At 37.5% G+C, this 27,235-nt stretch overlaps 1 protein-coding gene across 2 annotated transcripts in view; it reads left to right on the top strand.

The window, feature by feature from the left end:
• Nucleotides 1–27,235, top strand: part of LOC145996450 (uncharacterized) — a 68,501-nt gene that overhangs the window by 39,600 nt on the left and 1,666 nt on the right. For both annotated transcript variants that reach the window (XM_083132939.1, XM_083132938.1), the window contains exons 2-6: nt 16,781–16,847; nt 18,665–18,726; nt 20,142–20,177; nt 23,408–23,495; nt 25,357–25,418. In XM_083132939.1, coding sequence (XP_082989065.1) covers nt 16,781–16,847; nt 18,665–18,726; nt 20,142–20,177; nt 23,408–23,495; nt 25,357–25,418 — 315 coding nt within the window. The remainder of the gene's footprint in view (nt 1–16,780; nt 16,848–18,664; nt 18,727–20,141; nt 20,178–23,407; nt 23,496–25,356; nt 25,419–27,235) is intronic.

The raw sequence follows: 27,235 nt of genomic DNA, 5'->3' as shown, positions 1-27,235 counted from the left end.
CGTTACCGCACTGACATTCTGGAACCCTTTGTGGCTCAACTCAATAAGCGTGAGATTCAAGAGGGTTGGTTCCAAGAAGACGGGGCAACTGCACACACGGCTGGGGCATCACTCCGTTTTTCGGAAGAATTTTTTGGTGATCGCATAACCTCCCGTGGACTCTGGCCTGCTAGGTCTCCAGATCTCAGTCCCCCGGACTGAGGTACGGGTATACGAAAACAATCCTCACATACTGACGGAGCTGCAGAGAGCCATTGCCAAGCACATTGGACAGATAACTCCAGCAACCCTCCATAAAGTGTTTAACAATATGCAGCGTCGTGTGCAGACATGTCTTCAAGTCGGAGGAGGACATTTCCAGCATCTCATGTAGAGAAAACTGCACTGCCGTAAGTACAACTTCAAATTCACTTCAACATTTCCACCTTTCGGACACGCTGTATTAGCCTGCCTACAACTTGAAATGTGCGTGTTCGTTGAGATTACACTATGGCTGAATAATGTAATGATGCAGTGCAATGACAATGTGTCTAACGTATATCGTGTCAGTGTTGAAGAAATAGTGAAAAATTACATAAGATTCAACTAAGAACCTATGCACATTTTCTGTTACCACCTACAGAAATGGCGTAAGTGAATTTGTGCTCCAGATCCCTTGAGTTACAACCGATTCCTCCATAAATTTTATTAGGTATTAGAATTTCTCAGTTCACATTTACGTAATTAGTGACTACATAGGAATCGGTCAACCTGGATACTATCATCGTGAAAATGAACCGTAATTACGCTAATACGCATAAAATTGGGTGCCAAAATCCTAAAATCGCTTCTAAGTTCTATACTAGGAATGTGCCTGTGTGCTTTTACCTGCAGATAGGGATGAAGAAGGAAAATTAATTCTCATGATTTTTGCCTTGGACAATGAGACGACTCATTTGAAATGTGATACAAAAATGACGTCAAAATTTAGCACCTCTATCACAGCCACCTGTGTGTTATATGTTAAATTAAACTATGTTGGAGTTTCAGCAATAGCTCTGAATTATAAAGTCTACTGCTGTTCCTTTTGTTCGACGAATATTTAGTGTGTTTCTTACCCCTGAAACACTATACCAATGGCTGCGACTGGGTTACAAAACTAGGTATGGGGGGGGGGGCAAGGTGCCAAAACTGGGAGGCAATGACAGTTTACTTTCCCTTAGTAGATAAGGTTAAGCATAGTGGAGGGGCAGAAGTATCAAAATGTGGGCGGCAATTGCCCCCTAATCGTTGCCACTGCTCTATACCATTATGTACCATTTCTCTGCGCAATTCTTATAATGAAAACTTCACTGTTATTTCAAAAATTCATTTACCTATGCCGCTCTGCTCATTTCTCTCCAGAACACTTATTATGTGCATCGAGCTACTTGGATTCAGTAAGATTTACATTCAAGCCCCTATGGCCGAGTGCGTCGATTGGTCGATTCACTTCACACACACACACGCGCACCTCCCCTCGATTTTTGTGGACTAAATATTCCGGCCGGGACATGAGTGTTTCATTGAATACCTTCTGTCCAGTTCCCTGTAATAAGCATGTGATGCGTCGTGATTTTTTAATTATGTTAATGGCGTACCTAGCATTTGTGTGTAAGGTTGGAAGAGATATGATTCCATGTTAGCCCCCCCCCCACCCCTCTCGCGCAAATTTGAGTCAGTGAAGGATAGCTGTGAGTTTAACCGGCTATTCTCTTATTTAACTCCAGTTAAACAAGTTGATCGGTGATTTGTTGTAATCGCATTCTATGATCTGTAGGGGTATGCGGGTTCCCGACCAGTCGGAAAATACCGAATGGTCATTTTAAAAGTCGTTAATTCTCGACGTTTTCTGCATTGTAAGTTTCTGGAACTTATCGGAAATTGTTACTTTTTATTCCAGAAATGCAAAAACAATCACTTAAAGTAAAAATGAGAATTCGAGATTTCCAGAGCTTTGAAAAATTTTTCCCGTCCCGATCCAAAAAACTCTGTCCCGCACACCCCTAATGATCTGTAACAGAAGCACTTGCCTGCATTTTCATTCGTATCCTCTGCTGTCATCACATCGCATTTTCCGAACTTGCTCAGTGTTCTGCGCCTGGCGATTATTATTGAATGTCACTAGTTTTGTGGCCGAATGGTGCGGTCTACAATTTCGGAACTTTGTAGGGGTGTGCGGAATCCCGAAAAGTCGGGACTGGGATCGGGAAAAAGATTTCCCGCCTCGATTCCGACTCCGGGAAATGAGTTCCCGACTTTTCGGGAAACACCGACTGGTAATTTTAAAATATCGTTAATTCTCAACGTTTTCTGTAGGGGTGTGCGGGACAGAATATTTTTGGTTGGGACGGGAATTTTTTTTAAATCCCGACATTCGAGAAATGTTCGAAATTTTCAGAAGCTGTGGAAATCTCGAATTCTACACTTCATTTTAACCTTAAATTATTGTTTTTGCATTTCAGGAATACAAACTAACAATTTCCGATAAGTTCCAGACATTTACAATGCAGAAAACATCGAGAATTAATGACTTTTTAAAATGACCATTCGGTATTTCTCAACTGGTCGGGATCCCGAAAAGTGGGGAAATCATTTCCCGAAGTCGGAATCTTGATTTTTTTCCCCTATCCCGGTCCGACTTTTCGGGATCCCGCACACCCCTAGTTTTCTGCATTGTAAGTGTGTGGAACTTAACGGAAATTGTTATTTTTATACCATAAATGCAAAAACAATCACTTAAGGTGAAAATGACGTGCAGAACTAGAGATTTCCAGAGCTTCGGGTGCAAATTTTTCCCGTCCTGACCCAAAACAAATCTGTCCCGCACACCCCTAGAACTTTGTGTTTTAAATCGACCTATACTGGATTATCGGGAGTGGGTTGATGGGGATTTCTCGCATCTGAGCTGGAAATATTGTTGCGCAATATAGCGCAACTCGAGTTTGTCTGTGGTTTGCATCAAGTTTCGAGAAGGTTCACTAGCAATTCGCTGTGAACTGTATGTTTGCATCGAAATTCGTGTTTGCTAGATTGGCACAATGAAGACTTCCGGAAAGGCCACATTCAATGAGAATGAGAAAGGCATAAGCAGTAAGAGCAGAGTCATTAACAAGACCAGCGTTCCTCAGTATGTACACAAGTCAGACTTAAAAATTATAATTGAAGATATCCATGAAAAGTTTATTCTGAAAATGCAAGATATGCATGAAATGTACATTCTGAAAATGCAAGATATGCATGAAATGTACAACGGGAGAATACAAAAGATATTCAATAAGGAGATGGAAATAAGGAACGATGAACAGGAATGGTATCGACATTATTTTGACAGGGCATTAGAAGAATCAAAAATCTCACGGGAAAAAGCAGAAAAGCTATTGAAGAGCCTAACAAGTGCAAAGAAAGGGGGAAGGCCAAATGAAAATCTGAAGAAAGTGAATCACCATATCAAGCATGAGGACATGAAGATGGAGGAAGAGGAGGATATATTACAACTAAATGATGATGATCTAGTTGCAGAGGTGAACAAGGAGTTACCTGACAATTAAGTTGACACCAGAAAGACATTTTTATTTTTCAATTTTGAGTGAAAGTTTATAAATACCTCCAAATTAGGTTTTTTACATTCATTTGAGGAAATGTTTCTTCCTCACACTTTTACCCAGTGGAGGCACATTGTGAATTCAATTTAAAACTGTAAGTCCAGTCCTGATTAATGTATCTGTGTATAAAGTGGACTTAAAAAACTCAAACACAATGAATCACTCTTGATACAACCTGGTGACATTTTTTTTTTCTTTTCAGTTAAAAATTTTCAAACTTTCACTTGCCAACAGATGTAGCCACTGTGTCCACATTTAAAATTACTAAAAATTGCACTGGAGACTTCACTTTTAGAATACAAAAGTACAATGAAGTTTGGCGACTGACAAAAGAAAAGGACTTTTCAGAATTCCATACTGCTGCAATGTTAAAGTAGCAATTTCTGTAACTTGCAAATTTCCCTTATTTTAACCAATATCTGTGAAATGAAAGCTAGAGCTAATTTTCAATTTACAATTTGGTTGTTGAACTTATTTATTTATATATATGTTACATTTTGATGAAGTGTCAATAACAATTAATTATTTGAAATGAAAATAGTAGATATATGTATGCATGAAGTGTTCCTAGTCCCTCACCATTGCAGTGTGGTCTAAGGCATCACGCTTTGGACTCCAGCTCCAGGGTGCATGCAGGTTCAAGTCTCCTGGGGGAAGCGTAACAACTTTTCTACTGAGCTTTCATCCTATATATGGGAACGGTGTTCACCCACCATCGTGAAGAAATTGGGGAGCTATGCATGAGTACCGTAAACCGTTCATGGAAACCTACAAGAACAATGGGGGTTTGTCATGCTGACCCCATGTCACCCCATAGCTGGTTGGGTGATCTCTGACCTCGGCATGTGGGAGTGAGGCCAGCAGTCGATAGGTAGGCCCTGGTCCTCATTGGCTGTTGCGCCACGGGTTATTATTATGAATTCTTAGATATGTAAATGTTTTTGTCTTAAATTTTAACCAAATGAAATATATTAAAATCTTTCCAAATATATATACATTAAAAATGACATGGGTACCTGGGGGAAACCCTGGGGGGTAAAGGCGGTCAGGGGCGTGATGCTGATCACATCACCACCACTCATGAGGGGAACAACATTGTGATAACGTTGTATGCATGTTGTATTTATGAAGAATGTTGTATGTAGGGAAACAACGTTGTGATAACGTTACAAAAAAACATTCCGCTGAATGCACTTTAGTTTGGATGGTCACCACCATGAGCGCCACAAGCATCAGATCGGAGTGTTTTGTTTAATCTGAATTTGTGTGTGCACTGTCCACCAAAGCTTATATTTCCTACAGCGTACACTCGACTACAGCGACTCAAATGCAAAACAAACAAGTTTTAGTAACACAAATAAGGATAACTTGATAAAATGTGTTTTATTATCCTTCGAAACATGTGTGAATATTGAAGTTGTAAGGAAGATCAGAAAATGAAATGTGGTGAATACAAGTGAAACTCCCATGATAAATATTTTTATCCCAGGAGCTAAGTACTGCAAAAAGGAACTGATTACCAGGGTGTAGTTAGAGATTCGTTAATTCATCAAACTCTCCAGACTAACAATTGCCTATTTTGGTGGAGCAGGAAAAGTTTTTATAAGCTGCAAAGCCCTGTTGTTAAGCATATGTATTATATACAAAAATTCCTTGGCAAGATTGCAATAGCTTACCATGCGAAATAACCACATTTTAAATATGCATTGTTGTTATATTCGTAAATTACACAGGCAGCAAGGTAATGTTGCAAAACAGTTGTGGCAATGTTAATCCCTTACATACCTAACGTTGCTACATAATGTTCAGTATATGTTGCCACAACGTTGTCAACCTACGTTGCAGCAACGTTGAAATAAATTGCCCATAAGCGTTGACACAATGTTTTCACAACATTGTATCAAAATACACTGAACATTGTAACAACGTTAGGGGCTAACGTTGCCACAACGTTGTGGTAACATTACCTTGTTGACTGAGTATTGTCATCCTTACATACCAGAACTCAACCTTATTGTGTAAGATAATAATTTATCCAGATTGGGTAACATAAATCATGAATTTTGTGTTTATTATAACAAGATGAAGGTTATGGCTTGACTCCCAGCATAGGTCTAGGTTTCCTTTGTTTCGCATCATCAGTTGTGATAGCTGCTTAATACAGGCTACCGTGCTATAGCATATTACTCAATTTGCTAAAATTAAAGGAAATAAAAGAACAAATTTTATAGATTTAAGAAGTTTAATCAAACACTGAAGCAAAATAAAACTTCTCATGTTAAAAGGCTTAAAAAATTTCCAGTGTGTTGTGTACAGCCAGCTCAGAAAGAACTCCTGCATCTAATCTGATAATGCCGTGCTACGCAAGGCAGTCCTGGCTAGTAAGGAAACATGTCCGAGGCCTCATTTCCATCCACACTGCCCACCTGCTTATCGCTTGAACCAGATTCAAACAAGACCTTGAACGAACTCGATAGACACAACCTGGGGTAGGGAGTGTTTAGATTTGCTGATATTCACTGAGAAGTGTGGATTTCCCTTCAACAGCTGAAGGCATTACGTAGTTGATTTTCGATCTTGACACCGAAGTTCCAGGGTTTGATTCATGGCCTGCACATGGATGTTTTTTGTAAAGTTCCCTTTGTCAATTTCATTTAATTATTATCCATCCTGATCGTCGCATTAGCCAGAAGTGGTAGAAAAGTAACTCTATATAACCAAAAAACACAAATACATTAGTTATGCGGTTGCAGATATATTCATATATATAAATATCAGTTTGCATTTTAATAATTACAGCAGCTATATTCGTTTGTTTGGAAGTTGTTTGTCTACTTCTTATACTGACAGACTAATCAGGGCTGGACCTACAGGTTAAAGTGGGAACCGAAACACTATGTGCCTCCACATATTGAAACCAAACTCCTTGTTTACGAGGGACGATATTACAACTGCAACATCGGAGAGGCCTGCATGTTAGTTGCTTGATAAATTTTTTACAAATTTTTTGTCATGAAACGAATGTAATTGGGAAATCATTAGTGCTTTCTTCTTCTCTTTTTAAAAATATTTGGTCTAGGAATTAATTCGTGTGGTTGTTACGCACACATTGAAGCTGTAGTTCAAACACAAAATACATAAATACCTTAAGAAAAATATTGTACATCGCGAGCCACCACTTTCGCCCATCTGTCAGGCAAGTTACGGATTCCGTGGCAAAAGAAGTCCTCATCCTTTGAAGCGATCCAGTCAGAGACCCATTTTTCGATATCTTCTGAAGAAGTGAACCGCTGTCCAATCAAATCGTTATTCATGCAATCGAACAAGTAGTAGTCCGAAGGAGCAACGTCTGGTGAATACGGCGGGTGGGGTAAAACTTCCCATCCGACATTTTCTAAATAGGTTTTGCGACATGTGGGAGAGCATTATCATGTTGAAAAATAAGTTTATCATGTCTGTTCTCCCATTCTGGTTGTTTCCTGGCCAGAGCTTGTTTCAAACGCATTAATTGTTGTCGATAACATTCTCCATTAATAGTTTCACCCGGTTGCAGCAGCTCATAGTACACCACACCTTTCATATCCCACCATATGCACAGCATAACCCTTGCACAGTGAATATCTCGTTTCGGTTGTGATGGACCTGGTTCACCTGGCTTCACCCAGGCCTTTTTTCATTTCGGGTTCTCGTAATGGATCCACTTCTCATCGCCAGTAACAATGCGATGCAAAAACCCCTTTCTTTTCTGTCTTTGAAGCAGCAATTCGCAAATGGTTTTTCATCTTTCAACGTCTCTGTCTTTCAATTCATGTGGAACCCAATGTGACATCTTTTGAATCATTCCCATGGCTTTGAGGCATTTGGAAACTGTTATTTGATCAACACCTAATGCTTCTGCAAGTTCTTCCTGCGTTTGACACGAATCCTGATCGAGCAATGCTCTCAATTCTTCGTCTTCAAATATTTTGGGCTGTCCAGGTCGCTCTTGGTCTTCCAGGCCGAAATCACCACTTCTAAACCGTGCAAACCACTTCTGACACATTAGCTCAGCTAACGCATGGTCACCATACACTTCCACCAAAATACGATGACTTTCGGTAGCACTTTTCTGCATGTTAAAGTAATGAAGCAGAACACCCCGCAAAAACACTTTATCTGGCACGAACTGCGCCATGTTCAGTTGATTACAAAATGCTGTTGTTGACGCGTCAATCAACTGCCCTATACTACGAACGATGCACGCTGACAGGAGTTTTCAACGCATGTGTGGATAATACACGGAACTGTGGGACGATAAGCTCGTTACGCCATCTCTTGTCCAGGTGCATGAATTAATTCCTAGACCAAATATATTAACAGCCATCAGAAGACCTGAGTTATGTTTAAGAATTAGTGGGAGGGTTTCATGTCGACACTTTTTTGGTGCTACGTATGAAAAAGGGTTGGTGGGGATTAAGACTGATTGATTGATTGCTTTCGTTTGTTTTTATCGCTTTTCTGCCACTATTGGCTAACCACGAAGATGCAGATGAGTGACAATATGGTGAAATTGATGAAGAGACACTCTTAAAAAACACCCATTCCCAGGTGGCCGGGAATCAAACCCGTGTCCTTGGCGATGTAGTGCACTCTGCTAACCACTCCTGCACGTATGTCAGCAGTGTGGGTTAAGAGTTTGACACGTGAGTCTAATATTTCGATGAACGTGTGCATGTCTCTCTGCTCCCTACCTCACCCCATCCCACCCCCCCACCCCCTCGCACGTGCACAACACACCACGCTGACGCATTTACACACCTGATAATTTCATAGCTATCACGGCGTGGGCATTGGTATCGCTCACGCTCTCAAGTAAAGCAAGTGTATTGCGTATTGACTTGCAACTTATTACAGGAAGTCATCCAATGCAAGGAAAAAGAGAAGAAAAGCTAATTTGCTCTCGATATCCAGGAGTGTTTGCCTCAAGGACGTGCACCTTACAGTAGTTCGATAAGAACCTGTGTCTGTTTCTCCAATCAGTGTTGGCTGTCTTGAGACCTTAACCGTGGTTTATCGTTTAGTCGAGGCTCGGTTTGGGAGGGGGAGGGTAACGTAGTACTTGATGAGGAGAGTTTACTTTCCACATGTTGTTAAGCTATAACAAATAACATGCTATTTGTTTCATAGGACATTTTCGCCAGCCTGCACATAAATACTTCTCTCAGTTGTTATGGGAGATGTAGGGTCTCCGCTTGGGAAAAATCGTCTGCTAGTATGCTACAACAAGCATAGCATGGAAGCATTTTTTGTAAATGCTATATCTTTGAGTATTTTAATTTAGTATTTGACTTAAATTACCCTTTCTTAATGCTTGTGGTTTGGAGGAAACACATGTGCACTGTTCCAACTGACTTCAGACATTTTTTTTCATGCAGTTAATTTGGTTAGCCATATCGTGCGTGAAGCACTCATTGTTACCTGTTGTTTCCGTGAAGGATTTCTTGTGTTTTGTTCTTCCAAGCACTGGCATACACAGAGTGGGCTGATAGGGCTCCAGCCCCTCTTGAAATTGTGAGAAAATTTTATGCAATTTATAAAATTGCAATGCAATCAAGAACTCGGGGGTGGGACAAAGTAGTAAATGTAAACTCCCGTTCAAGTGACCTCCGGTTATCATGTTTGTCTTTCAACAGCTTTTAAACAAGGGTAAAAAATTGTAATTGTGGTATATTTTATAGTGTATCTTGCCTCTACCTAGAAAGCAACTATGTGATATCTACTTTTATAATTCTGGAGTCATGCGAAGGAAAAAAACTGCAATTACTAGTGGTGGGGGTCATTGTAAGTGCAAGAAAGAACATCACTTGCACCATGCATCTTTGAAAAGTCACCAGTTGCTGCAGATCAATTGCAACTAATTACCATTCATTCTCTTCATCATGGTAAGCAATGTTCATAGAAGAGAGACACAAAGTAGGAAAATATAACAAGATAACAACAGGCATATATTTTTTTGTCATCACTTTGCCAATATTATATATTTCAAAATGTCTTCTGCAATCATCATGTGCATGTGTCTATGTGACAATGCAGGCGCGGAGCGTCCATGTAAGCCGGGGTACACTTTATTAGTTCTAGTAAAATGTATGTAATTATATGGCAAAATTAGTAAAAACTTCAAAGTTCAACTCGGCCCGATACCAGTCTTCGAGATCCTGTTTGTTAGATTGCAACACTTCAGCACCAGGGGACACATGGGAACTCCCGCCTTTTGCTTGCGGAAAGTTGTAAGCCGTCTGAATGTTGCCTTACAAATTTCTGACCGCGAAGGAGCAGTGCCTACCGTATCTGGATGGAGAAGAGCAAGGAATATAGGGAGAAGAGCGGGCCAAACCCTAGGTTTGTAAACCTACAGCCACAGGCTTACAGCAGCGTGGCAAACCCTATGTTTAGAAAAAGTGTTGTTCATGGACGTCCACAGTATTTCTTTCCACCAGGGAGGATTAAGCAAAGTATTTTTTGTTTTTTTCAGGGGTTGGGGGTAAACTAGGTATATTTCTCTTCTCAAAATATACTAATTCAATTTAAAGTTAACATTTTTCTGCAATGCCCTAACAATAACTAACAATTTGATGTGACTGAAATTAAATTGTATGTGTGAAAATGGTTGACATTCATTTTTCAGGAAGTCTCTCCTTGCCTTGCCCCTTCTGGACATCCAAGGTGTCGTTTAAACTCCGAAATTATGCTACATACTACTAAATTGTTCTGTGATTTTCATATTATTAATATTAATTTATAACAAAAATATAAATATAAATTCGAATGGTTCAACCAACAGCATGGGTTCGATGTTATACGTGAAAAGTTTGAGAAAATTCAACCACAACGAAAAGTGGCGCTCTTGTTTTATTTATATCCCCAACTTACAAACGACTTTTTAAACTTGTGCGAAATTTAGCACCATTATGCTTGGGTTGGCTTCACTGAATACACGCCAGCGAGAGACAGGTCCTGCAAAAGGAGGGGCTCCAGCGTTGTCGGGTATGAATGGTTGACTGCAAAGGAAATTTGAGCTGGTTGTGCTTCAAGGAGGTTTTTCCAGGAACAGGGAATTCTGAAGCAAAAATCTAACATGAAGGGGAAGAAGGAAAACCTAAAAATGAGCAGGATACGGGAAAAATAGATACACACTGATGTGTTAAATTCTTGTTTCTGTTTTTAGCTTATAGGAGAGCATAAACATCAGAAATATTAAGATCTCTGTTTTCCGTTTATGTATGAACTCAGCTGGTAATAATTGAGCTAAAAAGTGCAAAAATAAATGTTAATGAAAGCTGACGATTGAACCAATTTTACAAATCTCATGTCAAATGTGAACAAAATATTATTAATTACGTAGTCCGTGATTCAAACACTCTCCGAACAGCGTTCGAAAAGCTTGTTTATGATCTTTTAGGTGCTAGATTTGCTTTTACAGTATCCTAAGAAAGCACTTACATGTCCTTTGATAGACATTTTTGGATATGTCCCTACAATTAGTGAGCATTTCTTTTATAATTAATATTGTATTTTTTTTACTAAATATAGGGAATTTTAAGGCAAGAGAGGGAATTTTTTTATATCCGACCGAAAGATCACTGCTTTGAGCAGTGACCAATTTTGGATCTGGTTTCTTTTTGTTTTCCCGTTCTTGTTGTCGAGGTATTGCTTTTGCGAATTCCATCTATTCAAAGTGGACTGTCGGCCCTGTGCTGTTGTGTGATAGTGAAGTGCATTATGGAATAAAATGAGTGTGATTGTGCGATGGGGTGGAGAACTTGGTGCAGACGCCGTTATCCAGCAAGGATTTTGCTGCCAAAAAGAAACTTGTAGATGTAGGTAGGCCCACCCCTTCCTTCTCTAGCAGGCATAACAACAGAAACGAAAAGTAAAGTTCGCCAATTTTGTGATTCAGGGTACGAAGCTGATACTTAGTTATGCGGTTGTAAAAAGTATTCTGCTGCACTTTTCTGTTTCCTTCTGTTTTCGTTTCTTTATTATTATTATTATTAATTTTATCTAACTTTGCATATTTTTTATCGTTACTTTACTCATTGTGATAGGAATAAGACTGACTTAATTATCAGTAGAAATGTAGGAGATACACAGCCTAGCAAAGAAATCACCAATTCCAGAGATTTATCCAATTTTTTTTAATTTGGTGAAAAATTCCAGGGAAGTGTTCTGAAAAAAATGGGGGGGGGGGGGTCGATGTGTGTGGATAAATCACTAACCATGTCAGCCCAAAAATAAGCACAACGGGAAATAACCTTCATCATGATAGGCTTACACTGTTGGAAAGGTCACACTCCGCCACTGTGAGAATGAACTTTGCCTCAGTGGGCCAATATCCGTACATTCAAAAAGGTTTTTTTTTTTTTTGTGACGTTTTTCTAGTATGACAGTGTTCAACATTTTTAAGGTGCTCGGTACATAAATTTTGCCCAACATTATTATTGACTATCTTTACAGTATTTGGATGAATAAAGTTTGGAGATTTTGGGACCAAGAATCTCATGAAGATAAGCTACCAATCATCCATCCTATTTTCTCTCCAAATTCTGTGAAGGAAATCTGTGATTAATGACATTAAGCAAATAAGTATTGTTTTATTAAAAGTTCCATATTCTTTATTACACTGGAATGAAGTACTCACTTACCTGCAAAATTAATAGAACTTCGTAAAAACCAGTTTCATGCATAATTGAGTACTTAATTTTGATATGATAATATGCTACTGTATCTTCCTTTTCCCCCAAAACATGAATTCAATGTTTTTGTTATAAAAGACTGAAGGGACTTCCAATCCCACAGTCTATGCTCTAAATAGAAAACTCTTTAGTGTGCCCTTACAGCCTTTCAATTTTTTTTAACATTATTATATGTTTGTCTCTTACATATTTACATGCCGCACAGTAGAGTAAACTTGAACATATAATTTAATAAAAACTTAGTTTTTATGCACTTTTGCTAATGTGGCACCTCTCTATACAAGGATTGGCTGAATTAGCAGTAATTTACTGTACCAATATAATTTACATACTATATGAACACAATTACAGGAAAATTAATACGTTACTTCCATTATAATTAGAGACCGGATTTTAAAGGGACAAAAGAAAGGGAAAATTATTGCCAAAAAAAATGAAAAAGGACTACAGTTTATTTTTGCACTCCACTAAACATATTATTTTAAATGAAAGCACAATGTAGCTATAAATTATACCATTCATGTATAAAAAGGGATACATTAAATTTCATATGAAGTAAAGTAAAAATGTAAGAAATTTAATGTATTCCTTTTTATACATGAATTTCATATGAAGTAAAGTAAAAAATGTAAGAAATTTAATGTATTCCTTTTTATACATGAATTGTATAATTTATAGCTATATTGTGCTTTCATTTAAAATAATATTTTTAGTGGAGTAAAAAATATAAACTCTAGTTCTTTTTCAGTTTTTTTTTTTTTAAGGTAAAGTACAGCGAATAATCTTACCATCTGTTTTGATGAAATCTTCCTTCAAACAGCTTACTGTCTTCCATAGCTTGCTGCCATTAATACTTGGCTTTGCCATTTCATTGGCACTCAATACTGTCATCACTAGAGTCCGGAAGTTTGGCAAAATGCCTCTTTTTATCTACTGCTTATATTGATAAAATTTTTCCGGATATACGTTTTTTATGTTGTTTCGAATGTTTTAGAAGCCTCTTCATTTTGCCTATTTGGGACCCCACTGCCTATTTTTAATTATAATGCCTTTTTTTGCCTTTTTCAATGAAATTTGACCATTTTTTTTTAAAAAAAAATGTTGGTCTTCATTTTTCTTACGTTTATTATGTGAATAATTTTCTCCTTATTTAAGTAATATTGAACTTACGCATGTTTCAACATTGCTGAAGGAGAAAAGTGTGAGAAAAAAGTATTTCATGATGAGTTCGGATATTGCCTCTCGGTTAACATTTCCTTGTGCATGATTGACTGCTGAAGTGGAGAGGTTGATTTCGAACACAAAGAAGATATTTCTGAAATCTCCCTCTCGAACCCGAAAATTTCAGGAAGTTGCGCCTGAGATTAGTTTACCTCCACAACCAGTCTTGACGAGATGGGGAACCTGGATATCAGCAGCTATATATTATGCTAACAACCTTGAAAAAATCAGTGAGGTGATCGATCCAGAAAATGAAGCGGCTTCAATTCGTGAAGTGAAGAAACTCCTGTGCTATTCAGAACTGAAGAATGAACTGTCGTTTATTTTTGCACATTATGGTGCATTGCCAGAGACAACTACAAAGTTAGAAAAAAAGAGGTGAGACTCTTATAGCATCCATGAAAATCTTCGAGGAATCTATGCAGCAGATGGTGGAAGTGTCAGGAGAAAAGGGGTCAGCTGTTGCGGAAAGTGCAAACGGGTAGTGAGTGCAAATGAGGACTTGAAACAATTGAAAACAATTTGTGATATTCTAAAAGGTGAAAATGCTGTTAACAAAATGAGTCCAGCTACATTAGCTTGTTTTATGTATGCTCCAATAACTTCTGTCGAAGTAGAAAGATCATTTTCTATTATGAAAAACATTCTCTCTGACAGACGACTATCAATGCATTGAGTTCTTGATTTGGTGTTTTAAGTCCACTTTATGCACAGTAAGGCTAATCGGGACTGAACCTACAGTTTAAAGTGGGATCCGAACCACATGTACCTCCACCGGGTATCGAACCCGGGACCCCTTGATTGCAATGCGACGACGCTACCACTGCGCCATCGGGGAGGCCCCGACTATCAATGAATGTTGACAACTTTTAAAAAAAACACCTTGTAGTTATGTGTAATCAAGATGGAGAAAATTAAAACGTTCTTCCCAATGTAGATTTTAACATGTTGCCAGAAATTATATATGAAAGTAAGCAACTTCCAAATGTGCCTTTCTTTCGGTTTATTTTGCCTTTTTTTTTTTCATTTTTAGTGCCAATTTTCCACATTATAAATGCCTTTTTGCCTGCCTATTTTAACGAAAATAAATGCCTGAACTTCCGGGCTCTAGTCATCACTGTTACACAGTAAAGTTAAAACTATTCTAAAAACCTCACAATTAAAGTCTAAATCTAGCAGATAAGTACACTTTCAACTCAACAGGTGTGCCGCTTACAATGCATTTGTTACTGCTTAAGCCCAGATTGCATTGTTGCAACAATAGCTGCATCGTACTCCCAACACTCATGGAGGGAAGGTAAGAGAGAAGGCGCTTGTTCTATCTTTCCTCTAAGATGCACGAAATGGGCAATTTTTTAATGTTTTGTTTGGGGAAAGTTGTACAAAGTATTTGATATCTTGTCAATAAAGGGACCAAGGAAGATATTTTTTAAAAAGGAAAATAGGGCAATGTAGGCTGAAAAAGGAATCATGTAATCTTGTAAAAAGTAAAGTAAAGTAAAGTGTACCCCTGTGCTTAGCACCACGCCATGAAGGCGTATAGGGGGTGTGGGGGTAACGCCCCACACTTTCTTGATCCGGTCGTGAGTGGGGGTGATGTGATCAGCACCACGCCCCTGACCGCCTTTACCCCCCCAGGGTTTCCCCCAGGTACCCATGTTATTCGACGCTGGGTGGGCGCCGGGGCCGCTTCCAACGTTAGAAAAGTTCCCGGATTTGAACCAGGCCGGGGATCGAACCCGGGACCTTTAGCATGGTAGTCAGACGCGTTACCGACTGAGCCACCGTGGTGGTGGAAGATAATTATCAACATTGTGATTTATTCCATGATCCTGTTGAAAAATTAAAAAAATAATTCCCTTTAAAATCTGGTCTCTAATTATAATACTCCATAACTCCATATATGGGGCAGATCTATACCCATATTTTCCATGCATATTACAGTAAGAGCTGTCCCGCACTGTTGCCATGTGGTCTAAAACATGAGACTTTGGGCTTAGGGTATGAGATGCATGCTGGTTTAAGTCTCCTGACTTTTCTCCTGAGTTTTCGGCCAGTGTATGGGACCATTGGCCACCAACTACTGTGAGGAAATTAGGAAGCTCTACCCTGTCCCAATTATCTCTGGAGTAGACAAACAAAAAAGTCTCTGCACAAGTAGTGACGCGAAACAGCCCCACCAAGGACACCCTGAGAGGGAACTCGATTGCATGCAGATGGGCAAAGCGACTGCACCAGTCCTCGCAGCAGCTTGTACTGCTTCACTCTTACCACTCGATATACTCCCGTCCTCTGACACTATGTGCAGCCTTGCTCCAGAGATAAATGGGAAAGGGTATACAAAAGAGTAGTGTAACCTGTTAATGGAAAACCTACAACGACTGGGGGTTCGTTGTCCTGACCACATATCACCCTGTAACTGGTTGAGTGATTGCCCACCTCAGCTGCGACATGTGGGAGCAAAGCTGACAGTCAGTTGGTGGGTGCTGGCCCTCAAGGACTGTTGCATCATGGGTTATTTAATTATATTGTTTATTATTGCAAGACAAAAATCATAGATATGAAACAGCATTGTATAAACTGCTGCACACAAATAAATTATATTTCTTTGTGCATGAAAAAATAGGAATCATACTCGATTCTATTTGCTATCACATACATTTAGATTATTTCAGTGATTGCCTCGATTGATTGATTGATTTGATTTATTTTACTTCACTTTTTGTGCCACTTTTGGCTAATTTGCGAAGATGGGAATGAGTGATATGATGAAATTAATGAATGGACACTCGCAAACATCCATGCCCAGGCCAGGATTCGAACCAGGGACCCTTGGCATCTTAGCACAATGTGCTAACCACTCCACCATGGGGGCCAGCTGATTGCCTCGACAAGCAAAACATGTAATATGTGGGTGTGGGGCGGGGGACACAAAATTGATTTCTTTTTTATGCATGACTGTCATTGCATTGTCAGCAATGGAATTTCATGGTGTTCATATTACAGATTATGATGCAGTTTCTTTTTTTAACTGTAAAAGAATTGTTGTGACTAAAATCTAATCTGGTAAATTTATAATTCTGGCATGAGCACTGAGGATGTATTTTATAAGGTATCAGCAAGACTTTCAATCAAATAAATATATCAAACAAATTGAAACTTTTTGCTGACAGTGAAATAACAAAATCAAACATCCTATTTCAGAGTGAAGCTGGATTCAGTGAATTAAAATATGCAAAGGAATGTAAGAAACAATACTCTGTTGATTCAGGTAGGTGTGATGCATGGGGACATATATATTCTGCTCTAGATGTAAATATAGAAGCAATGTTCACATATTTCATTTCTTCTGAAGCAACCATTTCACTAACATAATAAGCATATTTTCCATTGTCTCCTTAATCAAATATCACATTTGGTGAGTCAGGCAACTGCAAAATATGTCTGAGAAGAAACGGCAGTACTAACTTCCAAATTAAGATTGTCTTAGCTGAACTGCCGAACGATAAAACAAATCACAAGAAGGCTTTTATTATACACTTTGCTGAAACTATTGAGATTACCACTAAAATAAATTCAGATATAAAAATTACCATGCAATTAGAAGAAATAAACCTAGTATTGATTCATTATAATTTGAATTGAGTCCTCTTTGCAAAACTTACTCTCAGAAACCGTATACTTTTGAGGCTCAGTTTGCAAATTTTTCCGAGAAATGAAAAGTTGAACAGTGAAGATGCATATGTTAATAATGATGGCCAAATATATATTAAAAGACGAACTACTTTTTTAACCCAAACAAAAAAAATAATTATACTTGCAAAATCTATATTAGATATGTGTTTTTATCTTATCTTTAATTTCCTAATGTATTGGGTTGAGGCATAAGTTCGTAGCATTTTATAACATATGTTAACAGGAATACAATAATGAATTAACACAAGTACACAGGTGGTACGATGACACATTGTTATTGTAGTCTAACAATACACAGTCACAATAACAATCACTCAGTCAGTAATGTAGTCGCCTCCATTGTCAATGACCATCTACGAACGGTGCAGAGGAGTTTGATGCCTACCCTGTAGAACTGCTGTGTTTTCAGTATATGACATGAGCCCCGTACACAGCACAAATTGTTTTTGAGGTGAATAAATCAGTTAGCCAAGTTTCAAGAGCAGCTTCATTAGGAAAGACTTCCTACTGATGCACTTGATCCTCGGTTAAACTCGAAGAGCAGAATGTGCCGGAAATGTTCAACTTTGTCCACTTCACTCCTTGTTTTGTCAGCAAAATTGACAAAATGTGCTCAGAATTAGAATACAGTGTTTTCACGAACATAAAACTACAAACTAATCAATAACAATGGAATAATGGATAAGGAACTCTTGGCAATGTAGTGTTGCCAACCCATAACAAAACACTACGAACTTGTGCATCGACCCAATACATTGCTAGCAACAATATTTATAATCCTTGATTGATTTGGAGGGATTTTATTTATTTACAATTTTCTTAATGTAAAGGTAAGGTAAAGTTCCCCTGTGCATATACGCTTTGCAATGCACTATGCAATGAAGGCACATTTAGGGGGATGTGGGGGTAGGGCCCCACATATTCTCGATCTCGGCCATTTTGGAGGTGATGTGATCAGCACCACACTCCTGCCTTAGCCCCCCAAGATTACCTCCCGGTACTAATTGATTTGAGGCTGGGCGAGCCCCAGAGCTGCTTTATGCAGGGACAAGGCCAGGAAAATTCCGACCTTAGATCACGCACCCTGGGAATCTAACCCAAGCCATCCTACCGACTAAACCACCATGGCTCACACAATTTGCTTATCGTAGAAGTAATAACCATTATACTAACTCGTTTTATAATTTCTTAATTGTATATAAATTTTTAAAGTTATTCTAATTTTATAATTTGAAAATTGAGACAAAATAAAACAGTGTATTGTATAAAATGAGAAGACTGCTTTAAGGAGTAACCCATTTTAATAAGATACAAATTTTGTGAGTGTATGCATCTGCACAGTTGTCTATTGGAAAGAACAAAATTCTCAAGTCCTTACTGAACTGTTCACAGGAACTATGAAATCTCTCAAAAATTCTGGTGTGCTTCCAAATGAACAGGACGAAAATGGGCGTGTAAGTATTCCATTTCTTTATCATTGTAGATAAATATATGCTTACTAGAAATGGACTGATGTGATGTTTTATTGACAGTAAAAAAGCTGAGAATAACTGTTCATGTTCGAACATAAGATGGTAAAATGAATTAATAATTCACCTCCTTAATTAATTTGTGTAAACTTGTGTAAGTGACAATATATTAATGAAAAACTATAATAATTATGTACTTTAAGATTCACAAACTCAATATGTTGGTTACTTCATATTCCTTTTCTTTTTTTGCCTTTGTTGTTAATTGTTGTACACGTAATTTCTGTTACCTCAAAAATTAATAAATAACTGTGTGTTACCAGATGACTGAGGTTGGTTTTGCATTATAGAAACGTTGTTCACTAGAAATGTATTTGGTACAGTCAATAAAGAACCGGATTAATGCCGTGAAAAAGCGAAATAAAGTGACAGAGCAATGAAACTTACGGGATATGTATGCCAGGCTGGGGTATGCCACATGTCTGTGAGACTAGTTTCAGACCACGTCACTAGGTGGCAGCACTGGCAGAGATGGGAGGTTGTGTATGTGCCTCCAAGGCGTCAGTCAGTGCCATTACGGATGAGTCCATTTCTGCCTGGGACCAGATTGCAACCAAACTCGGCATTAGTCATACAGCATACACTATTGTTCATGAACACCTTCAATACTTGTGTTCGGGACATGCACTCACCACCATACACAGCAGTCAAACACTCGTAAATGTTCCCTGGTATGTTGCCTTCTGCTGTCAAAAACTGTATGAAGGATCGCTGAGCATCCTTTGTGGCACCTGACACTGTGAACGCCATGACTCGCCTCACTGAATGACTGACTGGCACCTTGGAGGTACATAGCACATACACAACCTCCCTTCCCTGCCAGTGCTGCTACCTAGGGACGTGGTCTGGAACTCTTCTCGCAGACATGTGTTGTACCCCAGCCTGGCCTACATATCCCGTAAGTTTCATCGGTCTGTCACTTTGTTTCGCTTTTTCACGGCATTAATCCAGTTATTTATTGACTGTACCAAACATTTTGTGAATTTGGAGTACATGAATTAAACCTTTATATTCATATATATTCATAAAAAAATAACAAGAAAAGAGTACTGGAATGTGCACTGAAGCACATATTATTTGTAGAAATATCAGATCAGTAAAATTATTGGCCATTTTACCAACATATGTATATCAAATAGAGTACCAAGTAATCTGCCCCCCAGTCCTAGCACTTAAATTGATACAACTGCAGGCAACTATAGGTAGTTCTTTCACAACTTCATATGCAACTCAGAATTAATGTAGGTTGCATTTCTGCCTTGTTTACCATTCTAAAGAATATTTTTTTTAAAAAAAAAACGTAAATTGGCAGTAACGCATATTTTTAAATTTAATTTCAGTGCTTTGCTAAATGTGTGGCCATAAAGAAAAAGGTGGTAAGTAATTTATTAAAATTTAATATGAAATAATCCTTGTTGACTAATTTTGATTGATTGATTGAGTTGGTGTTATAAGGCCATTTTATGCACAGTAAGGTTAATCGGGACTGGACCTACAGTATAAATTGGGATCCGAAGTGCCTCCACGATGATTAATTTTCTTGGAGTGAAGTACGAGGTTTAAATACTGTATACTCATGGGCCTGACTGCACAGACATTAAATTGTATATTCAAAAAAAATATATATTTAATTTGACTTGATATTTTAAACTATTATTTATGGCACGGGGGATACAGTAAATTACCATTTACTGTGTTTTAATCCTGCTTTGTAGAGCTATATCAGGGTTGGAAAGGTAACACTGGTCGACATGGGTTCTGATGTTTGGAAACTAATTGTGGTTTCTGAAACTACATTTGATGCTGATTTCAGAAGTCACCTTGTTTTTGTTGTATCACCCTCAGTTATTTAGAAATCTTCATTGTTGTATAAATCGTAATTCCTGCCCAGAAATTAGAAGTTAATAATATTCCCGATAGATGGCAGTACACCTCTTATTACATTATATGATTAACAAAATTGCTGAAGACGCCTAGTAACAATGAATGATTCAATAAATTTGTTTCTCTAAGTTTTGTTATTCGATACCAACTAATGCAAATAGTACAGTTTTTAATTTATTTACCGTGTATAAGGTTACGTGATCCGAAAACCTTAGTTAAGTGTATTGTAGATATTATATATGTAAATAGCAGTAGGGAATGCAAAATATTTGATAAAGTTTTCCTCATTGTCGATAGTTCGTGCTGTGTTGTGTCGAGAGACAATGTCATCGTCGTCCAGGAAGTGTTTGAACTCGCCCCATGTATTCTGTTACATTTGTGGAAGCTATGTAGTGAACAGGCAAAGACAACGTATCACCACATTTGTGAGGTCTGCTTACCACGAATATTTTGGTGTTAAAGTAGGTGATCAGGACAAAAACTGGGCCCCGCATGAAGTTTGCAAAACATGGTGTGGAAGCTTTGCGATTGTGGAAGTGTGGCAAGAGGAAAGCATTGCCATTTGGAATACCAATGGTATGGCGGGAACCAAAAAATCACATTGATGACTGCTGCTTCTGTGCTATAGATGTTAGCGGTTTCAGTGCTAAGAACAAGAGCAATGTGAGCTATCCCAACAACATACAATCGGCCAAATGGCCCGTGCCTCATGGGCCAGATGTACCTGTACCTGTCCACGTACGAGTAGTGATAATTGCAGCACTTCAAGTGACACTGAAGTTGAACGTGCACACTATGATGACAGTGACAATTTCTGGCCTGGTACAAGTACAGGCACTCCGCAACCTTTCACACAACATGAACTGAATGATCTCGTAAGAGACCTAAATTTACCAAAGGAGAGTGCCCAACTTCTTGGTTCCCGACTGAGTAAGAAAAACCTGTTGTCTCCAGGAACACATTTCTCATGGTACAGGCATCGAGAGACAGAGCTACTCCCATACTTTACTGAAGACGAAAACCTTGTTTATTGTAACAACATAAGGAAAGTCATAGAATTGTATGGTATTTCTTACAATGTAAGTGAATGGAGACTTTTCATTAAAGCATCACAGACTAGTCTGAAGGGTGTTCTGTTAAATAAGTAAAATGTGTTCCCATCGATTCCAGTTGCATATTCTGTGTCGCTTAAGGAAACTTATGAAACTTTGAGGTTCATGCTACTGAAAGTGAAATATGAAGAACATGGTTGGTCTGTCTGTGGAGATTTCAAAGTGATAGCTTTGTTGTTGGGTCTCCAGGCTGGGAACACAAAATTCCCCTGCTTGAATGGGACAGGGAGAATAATTGGAAAGTGAAAATGTGGCCAAGTAGAGAATCTCTCTCTCCAGGGAAGAAGAATGTGACACAACGGCAATTAATTCAGTCGTCTAAAATACTGCTTCCTCCGTTGCATATTAAGTTAGGGATAATGAAACAGTTTGTGAAAGCGTTAGACAAAGACAGCGAATGCTTTAAATACATTGCCAGGAAATTTCCATCCGTCACGGAGGGTAAGCTCAAAGAGGGTATTTTTGTTGGCTCTCAGATACGGAAACTGATGTTGGATGCAGATTTTGAAGAAATAATGACTGCTACGGAAAGGGATGCCTGGGTAAGTTTCAAAATGGTGGTTGCCCATTTTCTGGGCAATGAAAAACACGTTAACTATGAACATTTTGTGAAAAATCTGCTAACGAATTTATGTAAACTTGGTTGTAAAATGAGCCTCAAATTACATTTCCTTAACTCACATCTAGATTTCTTTCCGAGTAATCTCGGACACTTCAGCGAGGAGCACGGGGAAAGATTTCACAAGGACATAGCAGAGATGGAACGGAGATACCAGGGACGATGGAATGTTTCCATGATGGCAGATTTTTGTTGGATGTTAAAAAGAGATGTTCCTTCTTCGGGTGTCGGGGAAGGCAGAAAGTCAAAAAGAATGAAGTTTGATCCTGAGTCTCAGTAATTCGAAATGCACTATGTTATATCTCTTTCTAGACATGTGTAAATGAAAATGTACATGAATATAGTATATAATATAGATTTTACAATCTCAATATATGTCCCACTGATTACTATATTTGCAAAAATTATTTATTCTATGTGTCTGATATATGATTATATAAACCCCAAATGATCCCAATAATACCATAATAGACCCCTATATGCTATTCAGTTTTCACGATTTGTGAAAAATTGTGACATGATGGAGCAAAACGGTTTTCAAATTTGAATTCAGCATGAAAAATCCTTTCAGAGTCACCTATTCATTTCAAAACATCGTTCAACTTTTGAAAAAATGTCGACCAGTGTAATTCACGTGATATGTATTTTGCATAAATTACATGTAATTAGCTAGTAAATTACTTTGCATACAAAATCGTTCTTTTTACATGTGTAAAATTGGTTTTCCTGAATTTAATCAAAATATTCACATGATTTCAAATAGATAATTCAAAGGTATTCTTACGATGTATAAACAGCCATTTATGTTAAACGTTAAGGGTAATCGCTCATTGAATTATATCCTGTTTTAAGAACCAAAAATATCCATTACTGTTACACAACACTAAAAACATAAAAGCATGTGTCCATAAGAAGGTTAAGTGGGTTGTAATGCTACATGTAAAAGCAGCATGAGTGTGAGCCAAGCTTTAATTTTGTTTTAATTTTTCAGCTTGTGGATGATGATATTAATATAGAAGGCTTGAATGGAAAGCTTGATGCCGAAACATTTGCTGCAGTGGAAGAATGTAATAAACTAGGTATGGTTTATCATTTATCTTAGGACTGAGCCAATACCTTTGCCAAAGTATCAAAGCATCAGTATCAGAAATTATTGGTTACAATTTATTCACTGACACTGGCCTTTCACGGGGGTCTGCAAAAATGCAATGTGACAGTTTCACAGAATATAATTATCATCAAAATTATGCAAAATTTGAAGTTCCTATTTATTTTGAACCAGAATTGAGTGAAAAACTGGATTTTGTGATTACAAAACAGGTATTTTAATATTCTGTGTAATTCTTGAATATTTTAAACCAAACCTCTGGTAAACTGATGTATTTGAGTGGGGTATCATACTTACATGCTCGTATTAATCAATATTTTCAATAACTGTTAATTGTTACAATCTTCAGCCATCGGTCGGAATCGGAAGGGTATTCGGATCGGTATGGTTATCAGCAGTGGTGACGATTGGGTCCCAAAACCGGAGGGGCAAGGTGCCAAAACTAGGGGGGCAAAGAGAGTATATTTCCTTTTGTAGATAAGATTTAGCATAGTGCAGGGGCAAAAGTGGCGAAAAGTGGAGGGGGGGGGACTGACCCCCTCCCCTCAACCCCTAATCACCACCACTGGTTATAAGTTCAAAGTGGTATTTGTTTTGGTTTAAGTTCATATTATGCACAAAGAAGCTAATAAGGACTGGGCCTACAGTTTAAAGTAGGATACCACCCAGGTATCGAACCTCGACCCAGTAAAGTGTATTAGCTTATCCCTTTAAAAAAAAAATCCTACACTATCCATAAAGATAAATATACGATTGAACATTATATTCAATTATATCTTAATGTAGATATGTACAAATATGTTTCTTTCCTATTGGAATATAAAGTTAATAACGTTTATCCAGTTAGTCCCTAAACAAACCATCATTATTCACTATATTTTGAAGGGAAAGGGTAAAAAGATTAGGTTGAATTTTTTTAATTATGTTGTTTATGACATTACACAAAGCTTTACAATTAAAATTTGACGATAGTGGAAACAAAATGTAAATTGATGATCAGCCTGTTTCAACATCAGATTGCGGAAAAATGTACTTTTAAAATTGCTATCCTATTTAGTATGTCATCATGTTGAAATGTAGGACAGGCAATAAAATACTACTGACAATGCCTAGTTTCAGTAAAAGTAAAATTATTATCAAATACTGGAAGCTTTAAAAGCAATGTGCAATGAACCTAGTGTACTGGGTTAATAAAACCTGTAGAAAGGTCAAGATGTAACATAATGTACACTATAGAAGAAAATGACCAGTACAAGTAACATGTGTAGCATGCCATATCACTCCAATGTCAGATGACATGTCATGTGTCACTTGGGTGTGAAATCTCCTTTATTGTCAAGAAAATATTCCATAGTAGCATGTGTCACAGCATTATGGATCGGGGACGTATTGATATTTGAATGCAATGCACTTAAAAAGGAGGAACAAAAGGTGAAAGCTTAAGACTTTTCCAGAATGACTGGAATTATTTATTATCCTTAATCAATGTATATTATACGTACTTAGCTCTGCTTTTCTGCCACTTTTGGCTAATCACAATGATGTGAATGAGTGATGTAGATGCAACTGATGAATAGAGACTCGCAAAGATCATTCTTGGCCAAACTGAGACTCAATTTGGGAACTTCAGCAACCATCAACGTGACACCTTAATGTTTGAACACAAAGACTAAACTCAAAGAATATATTTCTGCTCAATTTTGTTTCGAAATGTTTATGACGACCTTGCATAACTATAAATTCTATCAGTAGTTTTCAATAAAATGTTATCTGCATAACAGAATAGTTAGTTTTTGTTTTGCTTATTAGCTTTCTTTTGTTTCTTATTTCAGATGGTGAAGGAACATGCGAGAAAGCATATCAAAAGGTTAAGTGTGCTTTCCAATACAAAGATGTAAGTACATAACAAAATATCAAGAACAGAATATTGTAATAATTTGAAGTAATATATTTATCCTTTTTTTTTTCTTATTTTGCATCACTTTTTCTGCCTCTTGAGGATAATGATGATGTAATTGATGAGAGCATGATCAAAAAATAACACTCCTGAATGGAATTTTCAGTGGTGAGAGTGGATCTGTCATTGAAAGCGCTTTGGCAATTTTATATTTGTTATTCTTTAGTTATCAATTTTCATAGCTTTAGAGGTAATTTGAATGGGCCTATCAGGCTATCTGAAATTTTGTTGCTAGTATGATGTTTTTGCAAAAGTCAAGATAGTTTCCAATGAAAATGTGAATATTTCGTTAATTCTGCACCAAAATTGAGTGACTGGAGTGGATTGTATGATAAATAATATTACACTAATCTAAGTCGGCCATTAGTGAATCTATGAATATTTTTAATCAAAACTTCAACAGGTAACAGAACATTATCTTGTAAATTTTAATGAAGGAAAATATATTTGATTATTTATTTCCTCCGCCGAACTTATTGGAAGGCAAGGATTTTATTGGGATCATACTTATCATATTTGTGCACACTACAACTTATGATAATTGCATAAAATATTAATCACAAACATTGCTTTTCGTCAACTGGAACTCATGTTTTTATTTTTGTTATTCAATAAATATTTAATTTCTTATCGATGGGTATTTAACATTATGCAAATTTCCTTGCCAGGGCAGTTTTTTATACCAATTTTGGTGATATTAAGCTAAATAATGAATATGTGCTGTTATGTCCCTAATCTTATACCACCTTTTCAACTATTGATGTAATAATAACAAAACAATATTAATTAATTTACATATTTTAATTTAATATATTTATGATACTAAAGTTGGTAAATTTAAAAAGTAGAAACCACCATAAGAACACTAAATATCGTATAATAAACATGAAGAGAACGCCCAGAAGTCAAGGCACAATAGAGTAAAACATATCCATGGAGTTATGTAGAGACTTGTAATTTATTTTTTCTTCTCAGAAACAAGTCAACCTATAGTTGATATGCATTCACCCCTTTCCCCCAACACACACCTTAAAACTAATATATGTGTTACAGATGTAGTGTTGAAAATGCAGTTAATATACTGGGAAGAGTGTTCCTTTTCTCCCCACATAACTTTATATTTCAAACCTATTAATTCCTGCAGACTGATTCTATCATTGTCTATAGGCCTGTAGCTTCTTAACCCATGATCTGTTGCACTCGCTTGAGTCACATTGTCGGTCGTGAGTGAGCAGTCCCTTGCTTTTCGTGCATATTTCACCGCATTTTAATTTTGTTCAAATTTATTTTTTGTATTCTAGTGATCTGCTTATTATTGGCATTCTTTGTTGTTTCAAGTAATACAGTACATTGTTCGAAGCAAATAGCTCTCAGAGCTAACAAAAAGTGCATGTTGCTCAAAGCTGCCCTGAAGAACTCTGGGGTAACTTCATCTGTGCTCCACAATGTGATATACCATATTGGCCCAAATATAAGCCACACATTTTATCCAAATTTCAATTGTGAAAAATTAGGATGAGTCTTATATTTGCGACCTTAAAAAAATTATGACATTTTGTCAAATCATGTGCTGTTAAAAATGTGCTGATTTCTCATTTGAAATAACGATAATGCAACAATAGCATTGTTGTTTCTAACTGGGCATTGAAAAAACTGTCGGCATTCTTGATAACGTACTCTTTGATTTTATTAAGATTGTGTTCGTTCTTCTCTAAGCTTATACAGGTATTCATTTCTACTGAAGTGGATCTACA

The sequence above is a fragment of the Lepisma saccharinum genome, chromosome 12 (assembly GCF_977018435.1).
Source record: "Lepisma saccharinum chromosome 12, izLepSacc3.1, whole genome shotgun sequence".
NCBI lineage: Eukaryota > Metazoa > Arthropoda > Insecta > Zygentoma > Lepismatidae > Lepisma > Lepisma saccharinum.
The sequence above is the reverse complement of the archived record's forward strand: the minus strand, read 5'-3'. Positions and strand labels throughout refer to the sequence as shown.